This window comes from Bipolaris zeicola, assembly GCF_000523435.1.
Source record: "Bipolaris zeicola 26-R-13 unplaced genomic scaffold scaffold_33, whole genome shotgun sequence".
Classification (NCBI taxonomy): domain Eukaryota; kingdom Fungi; phylum Ascomycota; class Dothideomycetes; order Pleosporales; family Pleosporaceae; genus Bipolaris; species Bipolaris zeicola.
Window position 1 is genome coordinate 142,947 of NW_006912082.1, and position 25,572 is coordinate 168,518.

Below are 25,572 nucleotides of genomic sequence, written 5' to 3' on the forward strand. Positions count from 1 at the left end.
CGAAAGCGCGACCGCGTCGCGCGTAAAGTGGAATTCCAGACCGACGACGCTTGTGCCTATACAACACGCCTTTACCTTTGCAGCCACTATAACAGAAATGGCCTCAGCGAGACGCCCAGAGAAGCCCTCAGCAGTGTCGGACGCCATACCCTCATCCTCGCCCGCATTTGGAACACCAGTACACCCAATCAATCCCCGCAGGACAGCCCCAATACGCGCCCCGCCCTCTCTCAAGCCAGTTGCAAAGTCGACTGTTCTTCCAATATTACTGCCTCCGGCAACACTACGGCCGCTAGCATTCCGTACCTTCACCAAGAAACACAATCTTACACTCACATCTTCCGCCCTCCAGGCCTTAGCCACATTTATTGGAAAGCACTGCGGTTCAGGATGGCGAGAGGAAGGCTTAGCAGAGAAGGTTCTCGAGGAAGCTGCAAAGAGCTGGAAGAAGTGCGGTGGGCAGGTCATTGTGGAAGGAGATAATGAGACGTTCAAGAGCATACTAAAGACACTAGAAGGGTCCATGAGCGGTGGCAGAATAGTCCAGGGTTCGACAGTAGGACGCCAAAGCAGCTTCAACTTCGGCCCAGATATATCCGGCCAGACATCATATGGATCCCTAGACACCACTTCAAGTTTCGGCATATCGAGCCTAGAGGTGGAAGACAAGGAGGATGAAGAGGATTTGCTAAAAGACCCGCGAGAGTGGATGAAGGTTATTGGCGCTTTCGAGCAGCCCAAGCTGGTCTACAATGTCAACCAAAAACATTTTGATAAGTGAGTACATATTAAGACTATTCACAACCTCTGCTAACAATACTAGATCTACTGCCAAACCATCGCTCTTCCCAGATCCTTCACATAAGACTGAGCTCTTCCGTCAGCGGTATCACATTGTACATCAGCGCATACTCCGCAATGAGACGTTTCAAGCACCCACTTTCAGCACAGCTAGGTCGGCTACTCTGAGTCGGACAGGGTCAATTGCAACCTCGCAAATGAACACAATCACACCAATTGCCAACCTGCTGGGGCGAACCGGAAGCACGCATCTGTTACTGGGTATGCTCACTGTCTCAGCAACCGGAGCGCTCTCACTCTCTGACCTTACGGGAACAATTGCGCTTGACATTGAGCATGCGCGACCGATACCTGAGAAGGGCGCATACTTTGCACCAGGTATGATTGTACTGGTTGAAGGCAGTTATGAAGAAGACTCCGGAGCAGGCTCATCACTAGGGGGCAGCGGTGGTATTGGTGGCACGATAGGTGGAAAGTTCCTCTCCTTTTCGATCGGACACCCTCCATGTGAACGACGAACAGCAACGCTAGGTGGCGCTGAGGAAGTTGATAAGAACAGTCTTGCCGGCCCAGCATTCGGCTGGACTGATTTCTTGGGCGTCGGTTCACAGCGTGGAACTGGTGCGCGTATGAACAAGATTGCATCCAAACTACTCGAACCCGAACGAGCACACAACATTATCATAGCATCAGATCTCCACCTGGACGTACCCTCAACATTATCAGCCCTCCGTACCCTCTTGCGCACATATACACCTGATCCCACCGACGTTCACCCTGTCTATCCTCTCGCCATCATCCTCATGGGAAACTTCAGCTCCAAAGCCAGTTTAGCAGGCGTCCCCGGCACCGGCAGCATAGAATACAAAGAGCATTTCGACGCCCTCGCCTCCGTCCTCGCAGACTTTCAACCTCTCATCGCCCACACCACGCTCGTCTTCGTCCCGGGTGACAACGACGCCTGGCCCAGCGCCTTCTCCGCCGGCGCCGCAACCCCCCTCCCCCGCAAACCCATCCCCAACATGTTCACCACCCGCATCCGCAAAGTCGTCGCCGAAGCCAACCGCGAAATCTGGGGGCCAGGAAAAGCAAAAGGGAAAGAAGGAGAAGTCATTTGGACCTCGAATCCCTCGCGTCTCACTTGGTTCGGTGTTAAGACTGAAATGGCCATCTTAAGAGATGACCTCCTAGGTCGCCTTCAGCGAAACTCAATCCGCTTCAACAAGCCACCGCCTGATGCGGACGATGAATTGCCATTTGCACCCAGCCAACAAGCTCGCGATCTCGAGAATCAAGATTCCATGGATCTGGATCTGGTGCATCCTCCACCTCCACAACCAAAACGCCAACAACAGCAGCAACAACAGCCAGATGTCGATCTCGACACGCAAATTGCCCGCGCACTTACTCGTACTATTCTCTCCCAGTCGCATCTTAGCCCTTACCCGCTTGCTTCACGCCCCCTGCATTGGGACTTTGCGCATGCAATGAGTTTGTATCCGCTGCCTACGAGCGTGGTGCTTGCGGATGCCGAGGCCCCGCCGTTTGTAGTCAAGTATTTCGGGTGCACGGTTATGAATCCGGGGAGTTTGGATGAGAGTGGAGGGAGAAGAGGACGGACGGAGGGAAGGGCGCGGTGGGTCGAGTTTGATGTTAGGACTAGTACGGGGGTTGTGAGGACGGAGGGGTAGAAGGGTAGAAGTGTGAGATGGTGGTGTTTTTTTCTTTCGGCTTGAAGAGGATATCATACCAGGATTAGATCGTGTTTTAATGGACTTGAGGAAATGAAGGTAGAAACCCAGTCATGAATCAAATACCGTGTTGCCCGTTTACGAAGAAGAATGCTCGTTTCAACTCCACTCTAGCTATTATTCATACAAAGAAGTAATACACTAACTCTGCTTGTAGTCGTTACCACCACCACACCAACATCGGCTCTCGCCTTCCTTTTCAACGTGAATAACGACGTCCATGCCGCGGTCTTTGAGAAACTGGTACGAGCGCTCCCGGACATCTTCGAGATCTGCGACACGCGAGGCAATGACGTGGATTACACCAAGAATGCGCCGTTGTTTCGGTGCGTGATCATGATCGTGGTCGTGGTCACGATGATCGTGCGAGTGCGAATGAGAATGTGAGTGGCCATGATCGTGACTGTGGTCGTGGCCATGGTGGTCATGGTTGTGATCATGCGAATGCGAGTTCGCATGGTCGTGTTCATGGTGGTCATGGGGTTCGTCTTCGTGCTTGTGTTCATCGCAAGCATGTTCCTTTGCGTGAGCCTCGCCATGCGCAGCTCCTTCATCTTCAAGCCAGAACTTGGGCACCGCATAGCCCACCACACCTCTCAGTGTACCCAGCTCTCCTAATGCGTTTCTGATACCATACTCGACGTCACTTGGTAGACTAAGCATAAGTCTCGCTCCACTGGATTTAACAAGCGGGATGGCCGAGAGAAAGATCAAAACGGCGATGATACACGATGCAATAGGATCCCATCCAGACCAACCGTAGTACTTGGTCAGAAGCGTAGAGATGATGACGGCTACGGAGCCAAGAGCATCGGCGAGGATATGAAGGAAGATTCCTTGCATATTTTCGTTGTCGTGCGAATGTCCATGTCCGTGATCCTGACCGTGATCGTGACCATGATCATGGCCATGGCCATGGTGAGCATGTCCAAAAGCCGTAAGACCAACTATGTTAACCAAGAATCCCAATATACTAACAATTAGCAGTTCATTCAGACGCTGAAGTTCGTGGCCTTCCCAGAGGCGCTCAAAGGCGTCGAATATGATTTCTACGCTGACAAGTCTGTACAAATTAGCTTGAGTTGCTGTGGGATTAAAAATCACTTACAAGAGAAAAACGCCATTTGCAAACCCAGACAGAGTATCAATCTTGCCATAGCCATAGGGGAAACGTGCGTTTGGACGCCACTTGCTCATGACTGCAGCAGCAAGACCTACGGCAAGACCAGCACAATCGAAGAGCATGTGAATACTATCCGTGAGCAATCCCAATGAGCCGCTGACAAAACCGTAGAAGAATTGAACCATCATAAAGCCCAGGTTCAGTCTATATCGTGTCAGAAAAATGCTTATTTATATACTGTCACTGATCATCTTGAGGATAAAACTTACACGCCAAAGTATGCAATGCGCCGCGAATCCCTTTCAATCAAAATACTATGTATAATGGATCCAGGGGTAGAGCGGGCAATCAAAAATGCGGATATTCTCGAATGGTTTCCGTGGAGATGATGGTCATGCTTGTGGCCATGATCATGAGCATGGTCGTGGGAATGTGGTACTGGAGAGCGTGTGTCAAAAGCGGCAGCTGCAATAAGTATTGCGGACACAAAAGGGAACGCAATGTTCAGATTGCCACCATGTTCCAAAAAGCTGAAAGCAAAAACAAGAATAGCGCTCAACCGTAGTCCGACTTGATTCTGACTCCGCAATGATGCTGGAAGAGAAAAGTAGACAAGCGCCGTCGCTGATGCAATTGAGAGGGCCGAAAAGCCAACAGTATGTTGAGACAAAGAAAAAGTTCCAGAAGGCACAATAAATGAGTATACAATGGTGATGGCGAGAAGAATAAGACCAGCGGCAAGCGTAAGAAGCTGGTTTTCGGAGGTATTGATTAGTGGGGACGAAGGCTTTGGCAGCGACGCACGAAGAGGCCGTTGGCTCGTAAATGAATCCTGGTTCTGTGGGTTGGTCATGAGTGACCAGGCCGCTGTAGGTAGAGGTGGAGGAACCCAGAAAAGCGAGCCCAAAAGGGCTGTATAGCCGACCAGAAGGTTTGAGGTGCTTTCAGAGGTCATGACATCTGCGAGCATAGCCAGAAAAAGCGCACCGCAAGTCATCTTGCGCGTCCTCAGCGTCCGCCGGGCATCGTCCCAGAGTGTATGGTTGCCTGGCTTTTGATCCAACACTCCAATCCCCGCTGCTACTGCGATGAGCAAGATGATGGCGGTTTTTGCGCCGCCAATCTGCAAGGAGGCGTAGAAAGGTAGGAGTACGCTAACAGCGTTGCTGGCAATGCGCTTAGGTGCATTGGTAACCTTTGGAGTGATTTTGTCTTCCTTCCGTCTATCCAACTGCTGCAGCGTGGAGCTGACCTTAGCTGCCACACCTACTAACAGCAGTGTTGCCGAAGAAAGGGTGAGGGCGTGCAATAGTGGCGCCCCGGGTAAGGTTTTGGTGGATTCTATCGCAGGTACACTTTCTGCCATGGCTTCTGACAGCGACGATGGCGGTTTTAGTGAGGACTGAGTATTGTTTGGGTATGCTAAGGCGGCGAGGAGGTATGGGAGGGGAATCAGGAGTGCAGTAAGTGCCTCAGGGAGTTGCAGCCATGATCTGTAACGCGTTTTAGTCGAGCTATGCTAAGACATGTTGGAGCAATGCTTACGAGGATGTTGAAGGCAACGGCGCATGGGGAGGCGTCTCATGTATGGGCGACACTGACGAGAAGTCATATCTGGCAAGGGGAGTCTTTGACTGAGGGCGCCCAAGGTCAGAGTCTCCTCGCGGCCTGTTTGAGGACCTGCCCATGGCGGGATTGAGGAAGGGCTTCAGGGTGTATGTAGAGTCGTTCGAGGCCGATCTCGCATGGGCGTGCTTGTGTTCATGGGTATGGTCGTGGGCGTGGGAGTGGCCATTGTACTCAGCATACTGGGAGCGCACAGCGCCGTATAGTTGGCCATTGGTGTTCACCTCGGACCGGTTGTGTCGGTGGCCGTGCTTTCTGACGGGAGATACGCCGTTGATGGGGCTGGCCGTATACGACGAAGACTCGGGCGTGTACTGTGACGACGAGCGTCCATGGCTGTGCGTATGGGAGCGCGGAGTGACGGGCAGGGCATATGTCGACGCCATGTGCTGCGAGGACAGGATTTATCGTGGCTCGCAGTCAAGCAGCCCACCAAGACGAGGGGCGCCAACTGGCGGTGGTGAAACGAGGCTCAGTCGCGTCGCAGCGCGGATGGGCGATTAGCCAGAGGAACAGCGTACGGGGAGTAGAGAGGAGCGCAACTCGGTATATCCACGACGTCTGAATATTGGGGGGCCGTCTTTTCTCTCTACAACATGTCTTGTCAGGGGTGTCTCTTACATAACATATCCATATTCCTAATAGCACTTATCGTCCTTAGCCGCCTTCCCTTTTTGGTTCCGTCCACCCCCCGGTCCCCAGCTCTCCGCAGCGGCAGGCACACTGCGGGCACCGCCACTCCAATCCTTGGCACCACTGACGCATGTGGCGCCATCTCTCCTGCATGAGCATGTGCATCGCAATTGGCCAACACTAACTTAACCCCCCTTCATCATCACCATGCTCGACGACACGCTAGAAGCAGCAGCAGACAAGTACGCTACCCTCTTCTCCGTCGTACTGACTGTCGTCGTCGTCCTGTCCACGCTCTTCACGGTCTTGCTACTCACGCTACCTGGCCAGTATGATCCTTACAAGGACAAGTCGCTAAAGTTTGTCGACGAGCACGGCATAGAGATCAAAGCAACAACAAGAGATGGAAAGGAGCTCCCACAATGGAAGAATGCGCGGTCCGTTCAGGTTGTTGTGCTGGGCGATATCGGACGATCCCCCCGCATGCAATACCATGCCCTGAGCTTCGCCAAACACGGCGCCAGAGTCACTCTTATCGGCTACCAAGGTGAATCATGTCCGCAAGTACCCATACTTCTAGCAACTAACCGCCTCACAGAGTCTGAGATACTCCCAGAGATAGTCTCAAACCCATTGATTGACATCATCCCCCTCTCCCCAGCACCCGCTAGCCTGCGTTCAAGCAGCAAGCTTCTCTTCCCCATCTTGGCTCCTCTCAAAGTACTCTGGCAGATTTTCTCCTTGTACACTGCACTAGGCTACCGCTCCCAGCCCGCAAGATGGACGCTTGTACAAAATCCCCCTTCAATACCGACACTCGCAGTTGCGAGTCTGGTTTGCTTCCTACGACGCACTGACCTGGTCATCGATTGGCATAACTTTGGCTACTCCATTCTGGCCATGAAACTTGGTGGCTCTCACCCCCTCGTCAGAATATCGGAGAAGTACGAAAAGATGTTTGCTAAGGCAGCTTCACACCACATCACCGTGACCGACGCAATGGCCCGCGTTCTCAAAGTCGACTATGGAGTAACTGCCCAAGCCCTGCATGACCGTCCGGCATCTATATTCCAGCCCATCAGGGCTGAAGAGCGCGCCAAATTCCTCAAGAGACTTCCGGAAACGGCTGAGTTTGCAAAGGATCTGTCACCTAGCTCCAAGACACCCTGGAAACTCATCGTAAGCGCCACCTCCTGGACAGCCGACGAAGATTTTTCTCTCCTCTTATCCGCTCTCGTTGCCTACTCTGCCGAATGCACTTCAAAGACATATCTGCCCAGGATCCTTGCCATCATCACCGGCAAAGGACCCCAGAAGGAATACTATCTTTCCAAGATCAACGAGCTGAACCAGCAGAAGAAACTCCAGAACGTCATCATCAAGACGGCATGGCTTACCCATGCCGACTATGCTCTCCTTCTTGCCTCTGCTGATCTCGGTATCTCGCTACATACATCCTCCTCTGGCGTCGATCTTCCAATGAAAGTCGTCGACATGTTTGGCGCAGGATTGCCCGTCGTGGGCTGGGGAAAATTCGAGGCATGGCCCGAACTAGTTAAGCAGGGCGTGAATGGCCTGGGGTTCCAGAGCCCTGAGGAGCTTGCTCTGGATTTGGCTGCATTCTTTGGCAGTGATGGCAGATTAAGAGAGACACTAAAAGTAGGCGCTCTCAGAGAAAGCGAGCACAGATGGGACGATGAATGGGATGGTGTAGGCGGAAAGTTATTCAAGCTGATCTGAACTGCCGAGGGTCCTTAATACCCGTAAACTTAAATTCTCCAAAGCAACCATGATACCCAGTTAAACCCTAGCAAAAAAGCTTCCAAATGCAAAACAATACCAATTCGCTCTCCAATGTCCAACGCAGCATAACCCATGCTCCTCACCCTACAGCACTCTTTCTCATTACACTGCCCCATTTCAAGTGCTCCCTCCCCCGCATCCCCTACAACACCAACGGCCCAACCCACCTATGCGTCACCGTCGGATCCATCATCCAAATCGTCTTAGCCACAACCTCCGGATACCTCCCCAACCTTCTCAAATACCGTCTCCTCCCCCACATCACAGCCTCCAACTCCCTCACCAGGGTCTGTAAATTTTGAAACACCACCAGCATCTCGCTCGACACCCTCTGGCACCGCAATCTACGCGCCAGATACCGCTTGGGGCTTAGATAGCTGAATGCTAAGGTGGCGAAGGGGGACCGCGGGAAGAAGGTGCGGTCGGAGATTGTGTAGGCGGTGTAGAGGATGCTGAGGTGGATGCGGGTTGAGAGGCCCGAGTAGAGTGGGGAGGCGAGACTGGTTTCGTAGTGTGACATTAGTGTTTCCATTTCTTCGGCCGCGAGGAGGGAGGAGGGGGCGGGGGTGGATGTTGTGGCGGCGGCGATCCTGTGGTGGATGAAGAGGGCGACGAGATCTTGGTGGAGTGTCACGGTTTGCTGTTCGATGGGCGAGACGGGGTAAGATGGGGTTGAGGAAGGGGTTGGTAGATCGCTTGGTTCGTCGGAGTCGGAGTCTCCGAGGAGTGCTTCGATGCTTGAGATGATGCTTGGGTTTAATTCATAGTCCTCTTCCGTTTCCAATGCGTCAGGGATGCTACTTGGTGTTGTTTCTTCCTCAGATTCGCGCGATTCGTTGCTACTGCCTAGCGAGTCGCGTCTATCTTGGGTTGAATGGTGGCTGTCGACTCGGACTAGTAATCTTTGAGGCCAAATCGATGTCTCATGTGTATCGTGGTAGGCAGTGGCACCTGTAACTGTATGTATTTCGTTTTCTGTGCCTTCCAGACCACAGTGCTCAATGAGCCATTGATGCATAATCTTTTTTTTTCTTGTCCTTTTTTTTAAAAATGCGTGAAGAATACTAACCCACGTGTGGCTGAGTAAGAGAACACTAGTAGCGAGCGAGATACATGCGATATGCGGTGCTATTGGTAAGAAAATAAGAAGTACTTCGCTGGAACGATAGGAACGCAATCGAAGAACCTCAAGTTAGGCGATGTAGTTTTGTTGTATGATAGATGTTGTTGCAAAGGAAGAAACTGGATACGTATCGTGCGTCGATATAAGGCAGGAAAGAAGGAGTGACGTTATTGCAACAGTCGCATGTTAATCCTCTCATCCTTCTTCCCACGCACAAAATACCAGTGCGTCACTTAGCCTATTTCTTTATCCAAGGTTACCATCGCTTTTACCACTGAGGGCATAGCCTCATCTGCTTTCATGATCGTACCGTGGGGCAGTCCACAACGTTGTTTGTTCCGCTTTGTGGTTCGCGTGTCGTGACATCTAAGAGCCAGAGGAATCGCGATAGCATTGCTATGAATACGGTTCGTGGGGAACATGTTGGGGTTAAAAGTTTTCGTTAGTCGAATGGGTGGGTGGATGCATTTGAGGGTGGAGACATCTAGAGCATGTCGATCCAATGTTTTGATGGGTATTTCTGATGGAAGGGGGGTCAAAATGTTGGGACAGATGTTGGAATGGATTGTAACTTAGGACTGTGATTCATCAGATATCTTTTACACGTATTCTGTCCAGAAGGTTCTTATAGGTGTACCTTGGGAAGTAAGTGATTTGAATATACACACTTGCCATTGGAGGGCAGAGGTGAACAAATGACCCAAGAGCCGCAATACTAAGAATTTTGACGTAAAAATTTCATTGCTAAAGACTGATCTGATAAGAAGGATTTTTTATGGAAACTACAAGGGATACTTGTGTCTTGAGGCTACACTAGGCTACTCCGGCACTTGGAACAGATGTTACCAGGAAGATGAAGGGCCAACTATTTTCCACCAACGCACAGAGGCCATCCTCCTTCCTTGAGATGTATCACGGATGATATATGTAGAAAAGAGCAAACCAGAAATCAAGAGTCATGTTTCGTCCGTCAGACTTCCAGTGCGTCAGCACAGTTATGTAAGAAGCCCGACACCAAGCAGCCCAACTCCAAGCCCACCCAACCCGCATCACGCAGACTACGTAGCCTCTTAGAAACCCACGCTTCCACGCTTCGTGACCGGCACACCACGCATATCGTTGACGCGACAGCTTACGACGTAGTCCATCCCTCACCATTCACCCGCAGCCACTCGCTCCCGTCCCGCACCGCCAACCTGCGGCAATCCACTGCTAAAAAAATCTCCGGTCTTGGCTTTGCACGTCTTATTCCCGGGCCACACCTGACCGCTGTTTCTTAGATCCACACGGCAGCGCAGTGTAAATCATAGCACGGCACATGCTACACTACGCTAACACTAACTTTCCAAGCTTCTTCCATCTTGTCTCCTAGGGAACCTCGTGATACTAAGCCACACACGGCCTTCTTTCTTACGCAAGTCCCAAGAGTTTTTTCTTAGCAAGACCAAGACAAAAAAACAAGATTGATGATTTGCTCATGACTAGAAAAGATGACGGCGAGGTAGAGAAAGCCAGGCTTTCCGCGTCTTGACTAAAAAGGTCCAAGAAAGGCGAAGAAGAAAACCACGCGTACTTACTACTCAGTTTCCACTCAAGCATTTTTGGTGAGGTAAGCACGGTAGAAGTGAGTACAGTGACCCTGCCGCGACAGGTCTGGGCTACTGGCCGTCTTGGTAATCTACGTGTAGACTAATTACTAGCTCTTGGTTGGGCTGGGCTTGGGAGAAGGAGGAAGGGAGGCGCAAGGAATTGGGCTATGCAATCGGGGCCTTGGCAAAAATAAAAGTTGTGATATTGCCGTGGCCGTTGGTGTCGGCCAAACCATCCAAGTAGCGTGTGAGCATTGATGTCATTTACCGTATTCACTCTCGTCAAGTAAATAGTCTTTTATGTAAAATAGAAAAAAAAATCCCATCTTATTTTCTTAACCGCAAAAGCACTAATATTAATAGATAAGAATTAATATATGTAGTAGGAAGAAAGGGAAAGTACAGCGAAATAAGAACCCGAATTATGCGGTATGCGAAGGAGAAAAGAATAGCATTAAAGTAAAGTAAAAAAAAAGTGCGTGACGCATGACGGGAGTTTAATTGCATAGCCCTTTGATAAAAATTCTTGCCTATTCCGCACCGTACCGAAAACTCCATCTCCATCTCCAATCTCATCTCAGCCCTACAAGCCCGTTGAGCGCAAAACAACAACAACCAAAGGTCTTCCCAAAGCTTACAATTAACCTGCCAATCAAGATTCGTGCTTTTTACAAAAGCGGAGGACGGATAGACGAAGAGGCAAAAGACAAGTCACATGAGGGTGTCATACATGCACTGCCGCAAAGGAACGCGCGTAGGCGTACTGTAGTAACCAGGGCGGGGGGAGGGAGGACGCCAGCGCAACAATCCCCCCGAAAAAAAATCCCCAGGGTCTCCCAGGCCAAAATGGAGGTGGAAAAGGAAAGGCACCAAAAAAAGGAACAGCAACGGGGACTCCACACCGTCTTGTTTTGCCTTTTTGCTTGGCTGACTCCATGCCAGGGCTTGGCGGCGAATGTCCCTCCGGGTGGGGACTTTTCTAAGCCCCCCCTTCCAAGGATCAATACCAGAAAGCAGAGAGGGAAAGTCTGGGGGTGGAGCTTTTTTTACTTGGCTTTTTTCCAAGATTGTCTCTTGCACCCTTTTTGCCGCCGTCGTTACACACATAGTCATGTCTTTACCTTGCGCCCAAGCATCTCACCATCTTGATATTAGCTGCGGATCGACAAAAGCCGCACAACAAACAAGTGATGGATGGGACGTTAACTTTTGCATGCAAGAGAAAAAAAAACAACCCCCTCCCCTTCACAAAACAAACACAAGACCATGTGGGTTGGAAAAAAGTGTGCAAAAAAGTGTGTTTACGTCTACGCAGTGAGGCTGTGGGTAAGACGAACCGGGAAGATCAGCGGTTTACTCTATTCACACACTTTCTGTAACTTTTTTGAACCATAGTAGAGCCGCGCCAAGCGGTCACAAACGTACTTTCCGCCCAGCGGATCTTGAAAGGGATGGCTGCTACGTTGGATTGGCCCGCCTCCGCCCCCAGTTGCGACGACTGTGAAAGCCACCCGCTGATCTTGGTCGTTGCCGACGACGGGCCGATGAGGAGCGGGGGAGGGAAGAAAGAAAGAGAGAGAGAGAGCGAGCAGGAAGGGCCTTGCGTTGGCATTTGTGCTAGTCGTCATCCACGTCATTTGTCAGTGCGTTGGCTTGGTACCTGGGGTGTGTGGGTGTGGGTGGGTGGTGGTAGGTGTGTCCTTTGGGCGGAATGGGCTGCATGCTGCATAGTGTACCTCGTGGGGCCCGGCATCAACTCATGCTCTGAAACGGGAAATTAAGCACACGAGCAGTCTTTGGACGTTTCGTATATAACTAGCTGGATCCCGGCATGGTGAAATAGGTTCTCACCACACAGCAGCACAACACACAGACAGACAACTAAAGAGGTTTCATTAAAGTATACACATATTCATATTTCTTCAGTACTTTGTCCATTTGAAAGATACCCAACATCAGCCATAATGCGTTACAACATCATCGCCATTGCTTTTGCCCTCTCCGCCGTTGGCCTCGCCGACAAACTGGAATTCGAGGATGTCCCACGCAATTGTATCGACATTTGCACACCCGTCGTCACTCTAACAACCGGATGTGACGACAGAGGTCCAAGTAAGTCTTCATCTTTTGAGCCACCTTGATCATGTAAACTGCCATACTAACACACATCTCAGACGACGACGACTTCGCTGAGCGCCAATGCATTTGCAATGCCCAAAACGCAAACACCCAGATTCCCAACTGCGCTGACTGCATCTGGCGAAACGGCGGCAAATTTGACAACGGTATGTCTTTCCTCTTCCTCGTACTCCTCACACGTGACTAATGCTCTCCTTGTAGACGCCCAAGATCTTGTTCGTGACTGTGGCTTCACTCCAGTTAGCGGCGCGCCCTCAGGTCCTACCCCAACTGGCCCAAGGCCTGGAGGTCCCGGCGGCTCAGGCCCCGTCCCGACAAACCCACCAAGCAACAACCAAGGTGGTAACAATCCCAATGGTAATCCTCCCCGCCCCTACCCCAGTGGTGTTCCCAGCCCCAGTGGTGTTCCCAGCCCCAACCCCAGTGATATTCCCTACGGTGATCCCAACGGTAATCCGAATGGTAACCCGAATGGAAACCCAAATGGTGTCAACAACAGTCCTAACGGAAACAATCCAGGCAACACCAACAACGTCGGCACGGGTACTGGTGCTGGTACTCAAGGTACTAGTTCTCAAGGCACTCAAGGTGGTATCCAAGGCAACGCCCAGCCCGCTGGCAACTCCGCCAACACGCCCACCGTCGCCTTGGCCGCGGCCTTTGCCGGTCTTGTTGGCTTTGCCGGTCTCTTTTTGTAATTGGGGATCCAGACAATCATGCGGTGGATGAGGGGGAAACGGTAATCAGCATCAACGGTTTTGGTTGGGTGGGAGCGGAATTTGGAGTTATGGCTTTATTGATATCATTTGTCGCATCGCCTTTGGCTCGCACTCTTGCATTTACGAATCAATGACAGAACCAATACCACTTTTCATACATGGCTTCTTCGATGAATAAGTATTACAACTTTTCCTTGATTGCAAAGTGAAGTCTGAAGTGTGGCAAGACAAGGAGCAGTGCGTTCAGAGCTCGACTCGACGCAGGAGGAACACCAGGCCGGCAGTAGGGTCAAGGTGTCTTCGGTAAGGCTGGCTGCGCCAGGCAACTACAGACATTATTGCGGATGGTGAAAGTGCAACAATGTGTAATGTGTTGCAGTTGCAAAATGCAGTCACCAGGCGATGGCTGGGCGACGATGAAGATGGCAGTACATAGATCTTTTGCTTCCAAGACGATGTTCTCTTCATTTTCCAGTGGGCGTCATTGGGCGTGATGAAGAGAGAAAGGCTCGAGAGCCTTTCCTTGACTTTGGTGCAACTCGCTCGAATTTCGCGTCTTCGGGTTTAAGCTCGCCTGTCAGCCATTGTCCCATATGTGTCTGCCATCTCTTGAGGTCTTCTCCTTTCGTGGCTTCTCTGAGTCTCCGATGACGCACTAGCCTTTCTGCGACTTGCTGGAGAACGACCTTGGGGGGTTGGTATTCGGTTAGGTTTCCGGGGCTTGCAATTGTTACTCTTTCAAGGTACGCCCTGGTCACCGTCTCCATGATCGTAAGGGTTTTTCCTCCATTTACTACTTTCGTTTCGTTGGTTTGAGGATTCGTCCATTTTCCTTTCACCCAGTGATCGAGCGGTAGCCCTTCAAGTCCTTTGTCGACATTCAGACGCTTGTACCATCGGTGCTCTCCCTTGGCGATTGTACGCATCATCTTGTGTCGATCTTCACCTTCGGTGTACTTGATCAGGAGATTCTTGAAAACTGCCAATTTCTCACTCCACTTTTGAAGTGCCTTGACTTTGCCCAATGGTCCAGGCCAGGCGGTGGCGAATCCGTCATTGGATGTGTCTGGGCGTCCGGTTCCGATCGAGAGCAAAAGTGCTGGTTCCTTGTCATCCCCCTTTAGTGAGGCGTGTTCGCTATAGGCAGCATATGAAGGGTTGTTTTCGCGAATTCCACCATCTTTAAAATTCTTCTTCAAACCATTCGCAAACTCGGCTGTGAGCATTTCAAAGTAAAATGGTGCAGCTGAGGTTGCTCTTGTCACCTGCCAGATTTTCATCTTGTCGGCGCCAGTATTATATGGTGTAACCCATGCTGGAGCGATCTCTGGGTCGTACTGGTGGTTATAAGAACGAAGGAGATAGGCTTCATCGATTTGACCAGAATGAATAGCCGTTAGACAGATACTAGCAACTGTTAGCACAAAGGTAGGAAACTACAGGAAAGGAAGGAGGTTTTACTTACGATTGACATATGCGCTCCACTGGTCTGAAGTTGGTAGCTGGAGCACCGCTGCCCCATGTAGTCGCACTTCGTAGAGAACCGACACCTGATGCTTCCATAGGCGCTTGTTCTTGATCCTCGTCCGAACGCCAAGGGTACCAGTCGTCTCCTGTGCATTTGCCATGCTCCTTGCAATATTGCCTTACGATATCTTGTACGGCCTTTTCAAGTGGTTTATGATCATACTTTGTAGCTAGGGGAAGAATATTCCTCCTATGCCCAAAAAGCTCATTACCGACCTTACGATAGATTTCGAGGCATTGTGGCACGGTCATGCGCAACCTGGCAAGCATAACAGATATGAGTCCACCAGTGCTTGTACCATACATGTAGTCGAAGTAATGACATGGGAGTAGCTCTTCCTCTTTGAATTCGCGGCGTTCGGTGCCAGGCACCGGGCCCTCTTCCTCTTGTATTCGATGCTCACATTCGGCGATCTCGTGCATTAACTGTTGTATGATAAGGAGGCTCGAATAGCCGCGTATACCCCCGCCATCTATGCAAAGAAACGTCAGCATGGAGAACACAAGCTTTTGGAAACTGCATGTCAGACTACGGATAGATGGCGCTAGCCGCTGACTACACTACTATAGAGCTGCTGCCGACCATACAAACGGACATTCAGACAAGATCAGAGCGTTGGACAGGTACGGGAGTCGCCAACTAGATAATGTGTAGATAGGAGAGTTACAAGGCTACAAAAGGATCCAACGTACCCAGGGTAAGTATAAGGTCCTCCCAGCAGTTTTCGGCGGTGACGTTCATCTTCCAGGTTTCTCCAGTCTTGTCGCCCTGAGTCGCAGTGGTGCCAGTTGTTCTTATGCTGAGCGGCCTCGAGGCCGGCTCTCGAGGCGGTTGCAACATGTTGACGGCGCGTGGGTTCAGCTAGTGTGGTTCGAGTATACCTAGTGCTGGGCGCGTGGATGGTGTGTAGCGTTGAATGCTTCACAGGTAGATCTTTAGCCTTGCGTGATTATTTGGGCGGGTAACAGTGCTTAGGTGGTGCGAGGGGGAAGACCGATATTGAAGTGGATATAAGGCCTTAGGGAGCCTCATGACATTCTCGCGCGTTCCCGCGAAGGGCGCGGACAGGGTGCAGGTGGAAGGGTGGGCTGCGGCAGTGGCTGGCTCTGCCGCTAGTGAACGGGGCCGCTGGCGAAGCGACGAATAAGAAGCCAAGCCTTTGGAGTCGTGAGGAATGTTTCTCCAGATGTTAGTTATGACCCTCGTACATGTCCGGGGGCTACTGTACTCGTGTAACGTGGGGAGAGGAAAAAACAGTCAGCGCGTCTGCCGATATTGAATCATCCAGGGGTCGGACTTGATTCTATGACGACAGAATGAGCAGTGTCACTGTGCTCTCTGTCCTTATTATCGCTGCCTACTCTACATACGAACATGGAGCGGAGCTGAAATGCAGGGGCCAAAAGGCAATTAGGCAAACTTAGCCCGACGCCAAACAAGGCTGTGAACCAGCTGCCAGCACTAGGTGTACGAGCGGGCAGTGAACATGTAAATACGCATGAATCCGAGGATAACTAAAGCGGATTCATCCGTGCCATGTCTCCACAATGCGAAAGTGTTGATCCCCAGAGCGATGTAACAAACCTTGGGAGCTTGGGGCACGCGTCCATATCAGAACGCCATCCAGGTGACTCGCTCAACACCCCTTTGCTTGGCCTGCCCGTCATGCGCACCGCAAGAAAGCGTCATCCTGCACAGGTCGGTGTAGAAAATGCGCGACAATGTTTTGTAATCTCTCCATCCTGGCCAGCGACGGTATGCGTGAATTTGCAGAAGGGTTTGTGTGGGCTTGAGTTGAGTTGAGTTGGGTAGCATGGGCGTCGGTGGGGTTGTGTGGCATCCAATCAGCGCTGTCCACGGCACAGCCGCGCTGTCAGCCAATGAGCGCGTCGAGCGGCCGCACAATCGACATCACAGCATGTCACCGTCAGCCACAGAAGGAGGCGCAGCACTGCCGCCCAACAAGGCTCAGGCGTGATGCTGCTGGAAGGCTCGACGGTTCTGGTTCAGCCACGACCTAGACCATCACTCCACATCCATCTTTCCACTCACCAGACCCGCCGCTATCCACGGCTATACAAAGCACACTCCACCTGGTTGTCCTTCGCAAACCCAAACATCCTCACCCATACCAAGGCTCCACCCACTTCGGTCCCTACTCTCTCCCTAGTCCTCCTCGCCTTCCTCCTTCAGTCACCGCACGAATGCTAGAAGGCAGTATGACGTTCAAGTCGGTGTCGACATCGGGCTCAGAGTCCAGTAAAGCAAGCTCGCTGTTCGACCTGGATGAAAATGGCAAAAAATCTATCCTCGTATACAAGTATCGCTCTGGTGCAAAAGGCCTAGAGTTTAAGACAGAGGGCGAGCTCTGCGCCGAGCTTGATAATGGTAAGTGCTGCCTGGCCTACATCCATCTGCCTAACACGGTGACTCTAACGCTAGCAAAACTAGACCCCTCGTTACCATTTCTACGTGTTACAAGAAAGGCTATACCTCGCGGCAACAGTCGACTCGACATCCTCAACGAAGATCTACTATCACCTGCGGAGCGCGAAAAGTACGCAGAGAAACCCACACTCAAGGCTTCCGTCGCCAACGTAGGCCTACCTACGCTGGCAAGGTGGAAGCACATGATCCTAGGCAGCTACGACGACCTATACATTGTCTCACGGTTACATACTCCTTCGCCCGAAGCAAGCAAAAACAATAGTCCAGAAGCCAGCCAGCATGTTAGTCCCGCTGGCACGTTTCCTAATGAGGCGCTGCATGATCGCGATGCCTAGTGAGTATGGGTGCCACCCACCTCACGCACTCTTTTACAACTATACGTTTGGTCCGCTTATGATTTATCTGCGATACCCGCCGAGCACGGCTTTGGAGCACGGCGCTAGATGGAGTTTATGGTATCCTCGCGATACATGGTTGAATACATTGGTTTCTTTAGTTTCTCTTTGGAAGGGTGCTAAAATGATTAGCTCTCTGAATAAAAATCCTATGAGCCACGGCTCTTCTCCTACGTATGACTGTTACCAAGTCTGCAAAAACAAGGTGATGACTATGTTAGCAAAGCTCATGTGAGACGGCAATAACAACAACAAGCCAGACAGGGTTGTCGTTACGTCGAAGCCTGACACAACATGGTCAGAAAGCAAGTAAAGCTATTGTTTCGACAGTGGATCCTTGCGTGCCCAAATTAGGACATGGTTTGAGAACATGGGATCGCAGCAAAAGAGCCGAGCGGAGTGACAGACCAGTCAACAAGACGCAAGCATGACCTAGAGGCTCAAGGCAGTTGCTTTCGTGCTCGGTATATGTAGTATATGGTACATGGAGATGTTCCGGTGATGCTATCTCAAGCGCCAGCAAACTTGGCAGTCTTTCCCTTTCAGAATGTACCCGCATATGCAAGCAAATGACGTCTGTGAGAGGGCACGACGGAAAGCTTTTTTCTCATTTTTACACGAAGGAAGCAGACTGCCTGTTGTATTGATTTCACGTGGGAGCATCGGGCCTTCTCAATGGCTGGATGCCACGGCAGACCCGTTTCTGTCTCCATCAGACGACGCTAGGGGCCCGGAGCTCCACCAGGTAGGCACTGGTACGCGGGGAGCGTCACTCTTGGGTCGGAACTTTTGATGGGGCCCTGCATTGATGCATTGAAGCTTCGACTGCGCTTTTGCAACTCCAACACACCACCTTCACCTCTCCTGGCTAACTTTGCGGTGCTCTTTGATTGCCCGCTTCTCACACAACATGAGGTTTGTCCACCACGCCTGACCCTGGGCAATGCTCGCGCATGCTTTGTCCAACTGTCGCATCGCGTAAATGATGTCAACGGGAGCTAATGCGCGTTTGCAGGTTCGGCCAGCAACTTAAGCAATCGCTCAACAAGCAGTGGGTCTTCTACTACATCGACTATGAAGGCCTGAAGAACTCGCTGCGCGTCCATCATGTCTGGGACGAAAAGTCGGAGCAGAGCTTCGTCGAGCAGCTTGAGAAGGAGCTTGACAAGGTCTACACGTTCCAGCGCGTCAAGGCCGAGGAAATCATTCGTCGCATCGCAGCATCCGAGAAGGAGGTCAACGATGCAGTCGCGCGCGCCCAGCAGGATCCTGCGAACCCCGACAAGTACGAGGAGGACTTTGACCTGCTCGAGGAAGACCTGAGCGACATCATCGCCGATGTCCACGACCTCGCCAAGTTTACCCAACTCAACTACACGGGCTTCCAGAAGATCATCAAGAAACATGACGTATGTACAGAATGCAGATTGTATCGTCTGGTGCTAATTCAATTCAGAAAAACACCAGCTGGTTCCTCAAGCCCGTCTTCGCCGCCCGCCTCAAGCGCAAGCCTTTCTTCCAAGACAACTACGACTCGTACGTCGTCAAGCTATCGAAGCTCTACGACATTGTTCGTACCCGCGGAAACCCAGTCAAGGGCGATTCTTCAGCAGGAGGAAAGCAGCAGAACTTTGTGCGACAGACCACCAAGTACTGGGTGCACCCAGACAACATCCTCGAGCTGAAGCTCATCATCCTCAAGCACCTGCCTGTGCTCGTCTTCAACCCTAACAAGGAGTTCAACGAGGAGGACGCTGCTATTACATCCATCTACTTTGACAACACAGAAACATGGGAGCTGTATGAAGGTCGTCTGAAGAAAACCGAGGGTGCGGAGGCTATCCGACTACGTTGGTATGGAGGCATGTCAAGCGACACCATCTTCATTGAACGCAAGACGCATCGCGAAGACTGGACAGGAGAAGAGTCTGTCAAGGCACGATTCAAGCTCAAAGAGAAGAACGTCAACGCATACCTTCGTGGTGAGCTTAGGCCAGAACAGATTTTTGAAAAGGAACGCCGGGAACAAAAGCGACCAGAGAAGGACATTGCCTCCGACGAGCAGCTGGCACGAGAGATCCAGTACCGTGTGCTTACCCGCAAGCTCGAGCCCGTCACACGATCCTTCTACCACCGAACTGCCTTTCAACTTCCTGGAGACGCTCGTGTTCGTATCTCACTTGACACTGAGCTTACCATGACCCGTGAGGACAACCTGGACGGAAAGGTCCGTTCTGGTGACAACTGGCGCCGTACCGACATTGGTGTCGACTGGCCTTTCAAGCAGCTACCCAAGGAAGACAAGGAGCTCTTCCCCTATGCTGTCCTCGAAGTTAAACTGCAGACACAGGCCGGAGGTGAGCCACCGCAATGGATTAGGGACCTTACTTCGTCGCATCTGGTCGAGGCTGTACCCAAGTTCTCCAAGTACATTCACGGCACAGCCACGCTCAACCCTAAGCGCATCCACTTGCTTCCATACTGGTACCCCCAGATGGATGTCGATATCCGCAAGCCTGTCAGTCACAACTTTGGTATTGAACGACCGGGTGCGAGCAACGACATCAGCACTAGCGGCAACCTGGATGATGATGACAGTGAGGACGAGGATCTTGCCGCTGGCCTCCCCTCTTCCAATGGCAACCAGGATGATGATCGATTGAGGAGGCTGCGCGAAGTTAGAGACACCATGGAACAGAATGAGATGGCAAGAGCCCGTGATTATGGCACTCTAACCAACGCCAACGATCCCAACGTGCTTGATATCGAAGAGCGAGTTGCCGCTAGACGCACAACAGACAATGATTACCCTATCTACGATTCGGACAGCGATGATGAAGACGACGACTTTGAAGCTGCCAGGAGAGAGGGAGGTCTCCGTTATGCCCGAAAGTGGGTTGAGCGCACCGCCTCGAACGTAGGCAATGCAGTTCTCAACACGGTTGTCGCCATTATCCCAAAGCCAACACCTACTGATGTTGGCGATGGAGGCTTCACACTCGGTGTACCCAGCTGGAAGCAGCGCGGAGAGGTGAAGCGCTTCAAGGCTCCAAAGGGCAAGCGTAAGTTTTTGCAGCAAATTATTATTTCGTTGAAGAACACAACACTAACATTAATCAGGTATTCACGTCCCTGTCCGTGTTGAGCCCAAGGTACAGCTAGCCACTGAGCGTACCTTTCTCTCCTGGCTGGAATTCTCCATCCTCATTGGTTCCATTGCCGCCACGCTCCTCAACTTTGGTGACTCACTCGCTTTCGCTGCTGCATGGGCGTTCACCATCATTGCCTGCCTGGCCCTGTGCTACAGCGCTGGACTGTACATTTGGCGTGTTAACAAGATCAAAGAAAGGAGGGCAGTGACTTATCATGATCGATGGGGTCCTACGCTGCTTTGCCTTGGTCTGTTTTGCGCAGTCGCTGTTAGCTTTGGGTTCCGACTTGGTAGGGGTGGTGACCACGGAAGTCTCAAGGGTGGGATGAAGGGTTAGGCCGGGGATTGTCCGGGATTGTCCGGGGATTGTCGTGGGTGGGGGGTGGGTTCGGGGTTTGTGTTGTGTTTACTCCGGAAGAAAATGGATGGGTTGGACGGTAAAAAGCCAATCGCTTTTTTTTTATTTTTCTTTGCTTGGAGGTGTTGTGGGAGCGAAGCATGTTTGTAGTTTTCGCTTGTTCGTTTTTTGGGATTTTTTACTGGCATTACTGAGCGAGTCGAAGTGTACGAAAAGAAGAAACTGTGGTTAATGTGCATGACTGTTGTATCAATATCTGTTCTTCTTCGCCTTACAACTGGCCGCTTGTTCTTGACGCCTGTGACTATCTGCACACCACAGACCAGAGGCTGGAAATGCAATCCTTATAACTGAACCGTGTACGGAAGTACATGGATATATATTGGGTATCGTAGTTAAGTCTTATCTCATAAACGGCATTATCAGTCCCCTCAGGATATTGGCCATTCGGAGCCATGCCTCTAATGCCCACCAAGATATTTTTTTTCCAAAACCAAAAAACGCCGCCAATGCAAAAATGTGTCTATCCGCCAAATGGAGACTACATGTCTGCCTCAGGCTCCATGTCCCTCGGCTCTTTTGGTTCCTGCGACTCGTGGAATTGTATAGCATCATCAATATAGCTTAATACGGCGGCTAGGCTATCCTCGTCCTGAACGTCAAGTTTGAGGAAGGAGACCATACTGAAGCCATCAATGAGCTCTGCAACCGCCTTGTTAAGCCTATGGAACGACGAGCCGCTCATAAGGCTCTCCGTCGACGCCGGGTCTCTGTATTTACTCTCTTCCTCTGGCGACGCCTTTTTGCGCGCAGGGTCGTCGTCAATCAGATCCGCGTCTACGTCGATAAAGCGCTTCAGGTCACGCTTAGCGACTTGGCCCTTGACGAGATCCATCTTACTCAGTATATTGATATGGGGCATTTCGAGCATCATCATGGCGCTCATGGCAGATAGAGTGCCAGAGAAGAACTTGGGACGGTCGACGACGAAAGTGGCTTCGAGGAGGTAGGTGGCACACATGCGCATGTTGAGGGAGCCCGACATGAGATGTTTGACCAGGCCCGGCAGGATAGGGACGTGCGTGTAGAGCTCGATCTGGCCGGGCATGTCGAAGACGATGAGGTAGTCGTCGGTGACTTCCTCGAGGGGATCGGTGAGCCAGTCGAGGTTTTCCATGAGGAACTCGAAGCAGTAGATGAGGCCGCCATTGGGGCCGAGGCTCATCTCGTCCATGACATCCTCGAGGCTGATGAGGTCCTTGATGTCGAGGTCGGGCTCAAAGGCAAACTCCTCGGCGGCCGGGTCGAGGTTGACGTAGAAGCACGGGCGCTTGGTGTTTTGGAGGTGCTGGATCAGAGCGGTGCAGAAGGTCGACTTGCCCGCACCGGCCGGGCCCTTTGAGCGGTCAGTGTCTCCGAATGGGCGGTCAGGTCGTGGGGAAGGGGTGCCGTTACCATAACCAGGGTGCCATACTTGCTCATTGTCGCAGTCGGGATGGGTTGATGGTAACGCGCGTCATGCGGCAGGTCGAAACGTCGAGGCGGGATACTTTTCTGCCGCTGGGGCGGTGGGGGCGGAGTGTGGAGTTTATGTGATTGGGCGGGCGTGGCTAGGGCGGCAGTCGCTGTCTGAAGGAAGGCGAGGGGGACAATGGCGTGCTCCTAATGCTGGCCTTAGTGTTAGTGCGGCAGTCGCAGTTCGGCCTTGGTCTGCGCGCTTTAACATGGCCCTGCACGTTTTTTTCGGCAATTTGGGACAGGACGGCCCATTCTGCTGCTGCTTAAATCCACTCCTGCCCCTCGACTCCCCCCTCCTTCTCTTCTCCTTCACTCACCCACCTTTCTCTCTTCTTCTTCCGTCAATTTACACGCGGTCGCAAGTCCTACACTAGTTCTCCCTCGTTCTCCCCCCACCTCTCCACATCCATCACAATGACTGTCCCCAACGGCTCCGCAAAGGTACGCTCGAGAAAAAAAGTCCCCGAGCCACCCCGCCATGATCCTAACTTTTTCCCACAGGGTAACACCTTCCTCTTCACTTCCGAGTCCGTCGGTGAGGGCCACCCCGACAAGATCTGGTACGTCTACGTGTCTTTTTTGTTTTTCAAACTCCGATTCGGTCGGTCGGTGTATTTGCGGCATATGAAAGCCTAAAACTATACTCCGCCAGTTAGTTCCCTCAGGCCAACCACTGCTGACACCGACTACAGCGATCAAGTCTCCGATGCCATCCTCGATGCCTGCCTCAAGGAGGACCCTCTCTCCAAGGTCGCCTGCGAGACCGCCGCCAAGACCGGTATGATCATGGTCTTTGGTGAGATCACCACAAAGGCACACCTCGACTACCAGAAGATTATCCGCAATGCCATCAAGGACATCGGCTACGACTCTTCGGAGAAGGGCTTCGACTACAAGACCTGCAACGTTCTCGTTGCTATTGAGCAGCAGTCGCCCGACATTGCTCAGGGTCTCCACTACGAGGAGGCTCTTGAGAAGCTCGGTGCCGGTGACCAGGGTATCATGTTCGGCTATGCCACCGACGAGACCCCCGAGCTCCTTCCTCTGACCGTCCTCCTCTCCCACAAGCTCAATGCTGCCATGACCTCCGCCCGCAAGGACGGCTCCCTGCCATGGCTCCGACCCGACACCAAGACCCAGGTCACCATTGAGTACGCTCACGATGGCGGTGCCGTCATTCCCCTCCGTGTCGACACTGTTGTCGTCTCTGCCCAGCACAGCGAGGACATCACCACCGAGAAGCTCCGTGAGGAGATCAAGGAGAAGATCATCAAGAAGGTCATCCCCGCCAACATGCTTGATGACAAGACCGTCTACCACGTACGTCCTCCCTTAGCCTTCCTTCATATACACCCGTACTAACCTGCCCTAGATCCAACCCTCTGGTCTCTTCATCATTGGTGGTCCCCAGGGTGATGCTGGTCTTACCGGACGTAAGATCATTGTCGACACCTACGGTGGTTGGGGAGCCCACGGTGGTGGTGCTTTCTCCGGAAAGGACTACTCCAAGGTCGACCGCTCTGCTGCCTACCTTGCGCGCTGGATCGCCAAGTCGCTTGTCAATGCCAAGCTGGCCCGCCGTGCGCTCGTCCAGCTGTCATACGCTATCGGTGTCTCCGAGCCTCTTTCCTTGTTCGTTGAGACCTACGGCACCTCGGAGAAGTCCTCGGACGAGCTTGTGGAGATTATCCACAAGAACTTCGACCTTCGCCCCGGTGTCATTGTCAAGGAGTTGAACCTCATTGACCCCATCTACTTCCAGACCGCTAAGAACGGTCACTTCACCAACCAGAGCTTTACTTGGGAGAAGCCCAAGGAGCTCAAGTTTTAATTTCGTAATGCTCGACGCATAGAGTGGGATTGAATCAACTTCATCCTACAAGACTTAAGATTTATGATGACGACGACGACATCACATGAGAAAGATTTGCATATCTTTGGGAGGCGGGTAAAGAGCCTTTTCAACAAGTGTTTCACGGCGTCCAGGGCAAATTTTTTCACCCATGATACCAGCCCGTTAGTTCTTTCCAAAAAGTTAGATGCACATTTCCTTTTCATATAGAGACAGCCTAGGGCAGGCTGTTAGATACAAAAGCTTCAACATTTAGGGGCACCAGTGCGTTATCAACGCGCACGTTGGCCTTTTTTGCGGCACGCCGCATGTGGAGGAAAGTCCAAGGACTACTAGATTAGGAGAATCAAATACAAGCCCGAGCGTCTGCTCTGAGCAATACCTCAGCCGCAGACGAGTCGGGCACTTTACCAAGCTACACACAAACATCATGCCAGTTCCTCAATGATTGTGATGCACATGTAACGACAAGGCATCATCATCTAACCATAGTTTGGATGTACTTGCATTCGATAAGGGCGGATTCGGATAGCAGACACGGGTATGTGTTACCAAATGAGCCGCCCGGACTATATATTATCTCCAAGTCCAGCACACCTATGATACCCACACTATAATCCAAGGAGTAAAGTTTTAGAGAGAGAGAGAGAGAAAGAGAGAGAGAAGAAATGTGGTACTCAACAAACAACCAAAAAGACATCAACTCCGAGACACATGTGACACACACACACACTCCCAAGACCACATGGGGTCCCACGTGCAACCCGTCGCACAACCTGTCGTGCCTTGTCCAAACCAAAAAAGAGAGTTTGAGTTACAGCGACAACGGCGGCTGCAACGGTGCGGGCGGGCTAATAATAAGAGGGACCCTGCATATTTTCTTACTTTACTATTATCCCTAGTTACTTCCTCCCCTTTAGGAAAAAAAAGATTTATGTGTGTGTATGTATGTATGTGTCACGTATGCATAACGTGCTGTATACCTCGTGACCTACTACTCCGAACTCCGGGGTTT

General features: G+C 51.7%; 12 protein-coding genes across 12 annotated transcripts; 7 read left to right on the forward strand and 5 right to left on the reverse strand.

Moving 5' to 3' along the window:
* Positions 1-97: 97 nt before the first annotated feature.
* COCCADRAFT_3084 (uncharacterized protein) lies at positions 98-2,492 on the forward strand (the record flags this gene model as incomplete). Its single annotated transcript, XM_007711707.1, has 2 exons — positions 98-777; positions 824-2,492. The coding sequence occupies 2 exons, from the start codon at positions 98-100 to the stop codon at positions 2,490-2,492; spliced, it is 2,349 nt and encodes a 782-aa protein (XP_007709897.1).
* Positions 2,493-2,693: 201 nt separating this feature from the next.
* On the reverse strand, positions 2,694-5,687 carry COCCADRAFT_89947 (uncharacterized protein; the record flags this gene model as incomplete). Its single annotated transcript, XM_007711762.1, has 4 exons — positions 2,694-3,615; positions 3,661-3,879; positions 3,945-5,168; positions 5,221-5,687. The coding sequence occupies 4 exons, from the start codon at positions 5,685-5,687 to the stop codon at positions 2,694-2,696; spliced, it is 2,832 nt and encodes a 943-aa protein (XP_007709952.1).
* A 454-nt stretch (positions 5,688-6,141) lies between these two features.
* COCCADRAFT_3086 (glycosyltransferase family 33 protein) lies at positions 6,142-7,674 on the forward strand (the record flags this gene model as incomplete). Its single annotated transcript, XM_007711708.1, has 2 exons — positions 6,142-6,481; positions 6,533-7,674. 2 exons carry the CDS (start codon positions 6,142-6,144, stop codon positions 7,672-7,674), a joined length of 1,482 nt encoding a protein of 493 aa, XP_007709898.1.
* A 205-nt stretch (positions 7,675-7,879) lies between these two features.
* COCCADRAFT_90026 (uncharacterized protein) lies at positions 7,880-8,755 on the reverse strand (the record flags this gene model as incomplete). The annotated part of the gene is made up of 1 exon (XM_007711763.1): positions 7,880-8,755. The coding sequence occupies one exon, from the start codon at positions 8,753-8,755 to the stop codon at positions 7,880-7,882; it is 876 nt and encodes a 291-aa protein (XP_007709953.1).
* Positions 8,756-11,404: 2,649 nt separating this feature from the next.
* Positions 11,405-11,767, forward strand: COCCADRAFT_89937 (uncharacterized protein; the record flags this gene model as incomplete). Its single annotated transcript, XM_007711764.1, has 1 exon — positions 11,405-11,767. The coding sequence occupies one exon, from the start codon at positions 11,405-11,407 to the stop codon at positions 11,765-11,767; it is 363 nt and encodes a 120-aa protein (XP_007709954.1).
* Positions 11,768-12,413: 646 nt separating this feature from the next.
* Positions 12,414-13,286, forward strand: COCCADRAFT_34790 (uncharacterized protein; the record flags this gene model as incomplete). Its single annotated transcript, XM_007711733.1, has 4 exons — positions 12,414-12,561; positions 12,624-12,734; positions 12,790-12,945; positions 13,108-13,286. The coding sequence occupies 4 exons, from the start codon at positions 12,414-12,416 to the stop codon at positions 13,284-13,286; spliced, it is 594 nt and encodes a 197-aa protein (XP_007709923.1).
* A 485-nt stretch (positions 13,287-13,771) lies between these two features.
* On the reverse strand, positions 13,772-15,675 carry COCCADRAFT_24354 (uncharacterized protein; the record flags this gene model as incomplete). Its single annotated transcript, XM_007711717.1, has 3 exons — positions 13,772-14,714; positions 14,773-15,307; positions 15,528-15,675. The coding sequence occupies 3 exons, from the start codon at positions 15,673-15,675 to the stop codon at positions 13,772-13,774; spliced, it is 1,626 nt and encodes a 541-aa protein (XP_007709907.1).
* A 1,379-nt stretch (positions 15,676-17,054) lies between these two features.
* COCCADRAFT_3090 (uncharacterized protein) lies at positions 17,055-17,618 on the forward strand (the record flags this gene model as incomplete). The annotated part of the gene is made up of 2 exons (XM_007711709.1): positions 17,055-17,223; positions 17,287-17,618. The coding sequence occupies 2 exons, from the start codon at positions 17,055-17,057 to the stop codon at positions 17,616-17,618; spliced, it is 501 nt and encodes a 166-aa protein (XP_007709899.1).
* A 358-nt stretch (positions 17,619-17,976) lies between these two features.
* On the reverse strand, positions 17,977-18,237 carry COCCADRAFT_89968 (uncharacterized protein; the record flags this gene model as incomplete). The annotated part of the gene is made up of 1 exon (XM_007711765.1): positions 17,977-18,237. One exon carries the CDS (start codon positions 18,235-18,237, stop codon positions 17,977-17,979), a length of 261 nt encoding a protein of 86 aa, XP_007709955.1.
* Positions 18,238-18,588: 351 nt separating this feature from the next.
* Positions 18,589-21,166, forward strand: COCCADRAFT_24356 (uncharacterized protein; the record flags this gene model as incomplete). The annotated part of the gene is made up of 4 exons (XM_007711718.1): positions 18,589-18,593; positions 18,694-19,087; positions 19,135-20,740; positions 20,799-21,166. 4 exons carry the CDS (start codon positions 18,589-18,591, stop codon positions 21,164-21,166), a joined length of 2,373 nt encoding a protein of 790 aa, XP_007709908.1.
* A 562-nt stretch (positions 21,167-21,728) lies between these two features.
* On the reverse strand, positions 21,729-22,669 carry COCCADRAFT_89901 (uncharacterized protein; the record flags this gene model as incomplete). Its single annotated transcript, XM_007711766.1, has 2 exons — positions 21,729-22,583; positions 22,643-22,669. The coding sequence occupies 2 exons, from the start codon at positions 22,667-22,669 to the stop codon at positions 21,729-21,731; spliced, it is 882 nt and encodes a 293-aa protein (XP_007709956.1).
* A 450-nt stretch (positions 22,670-23,119) lies between these two features.
* Positions 23,120-24,536, forward strand: COCCADRAFT_89907 (uncharacterized protein; the record flags this gene model as incomplete). The annotated part of the gene is made up of 4 exons (XM_007711767.1): positions 23,120-23,146; positions 23,207-23,265; positions 23,398-24,025; positions 24,078-24,536. The coding sequence occupies 4 exons, from the start codon at positions 23,120-23,122 to the stop codon at positions 24,534-24,536; spliced, it is 1,173 nt and encodes a 390-aa protein (XP_007709957.1).
* Positions 24,537-25,572: the final 1,036 nt, after the last annotated feature.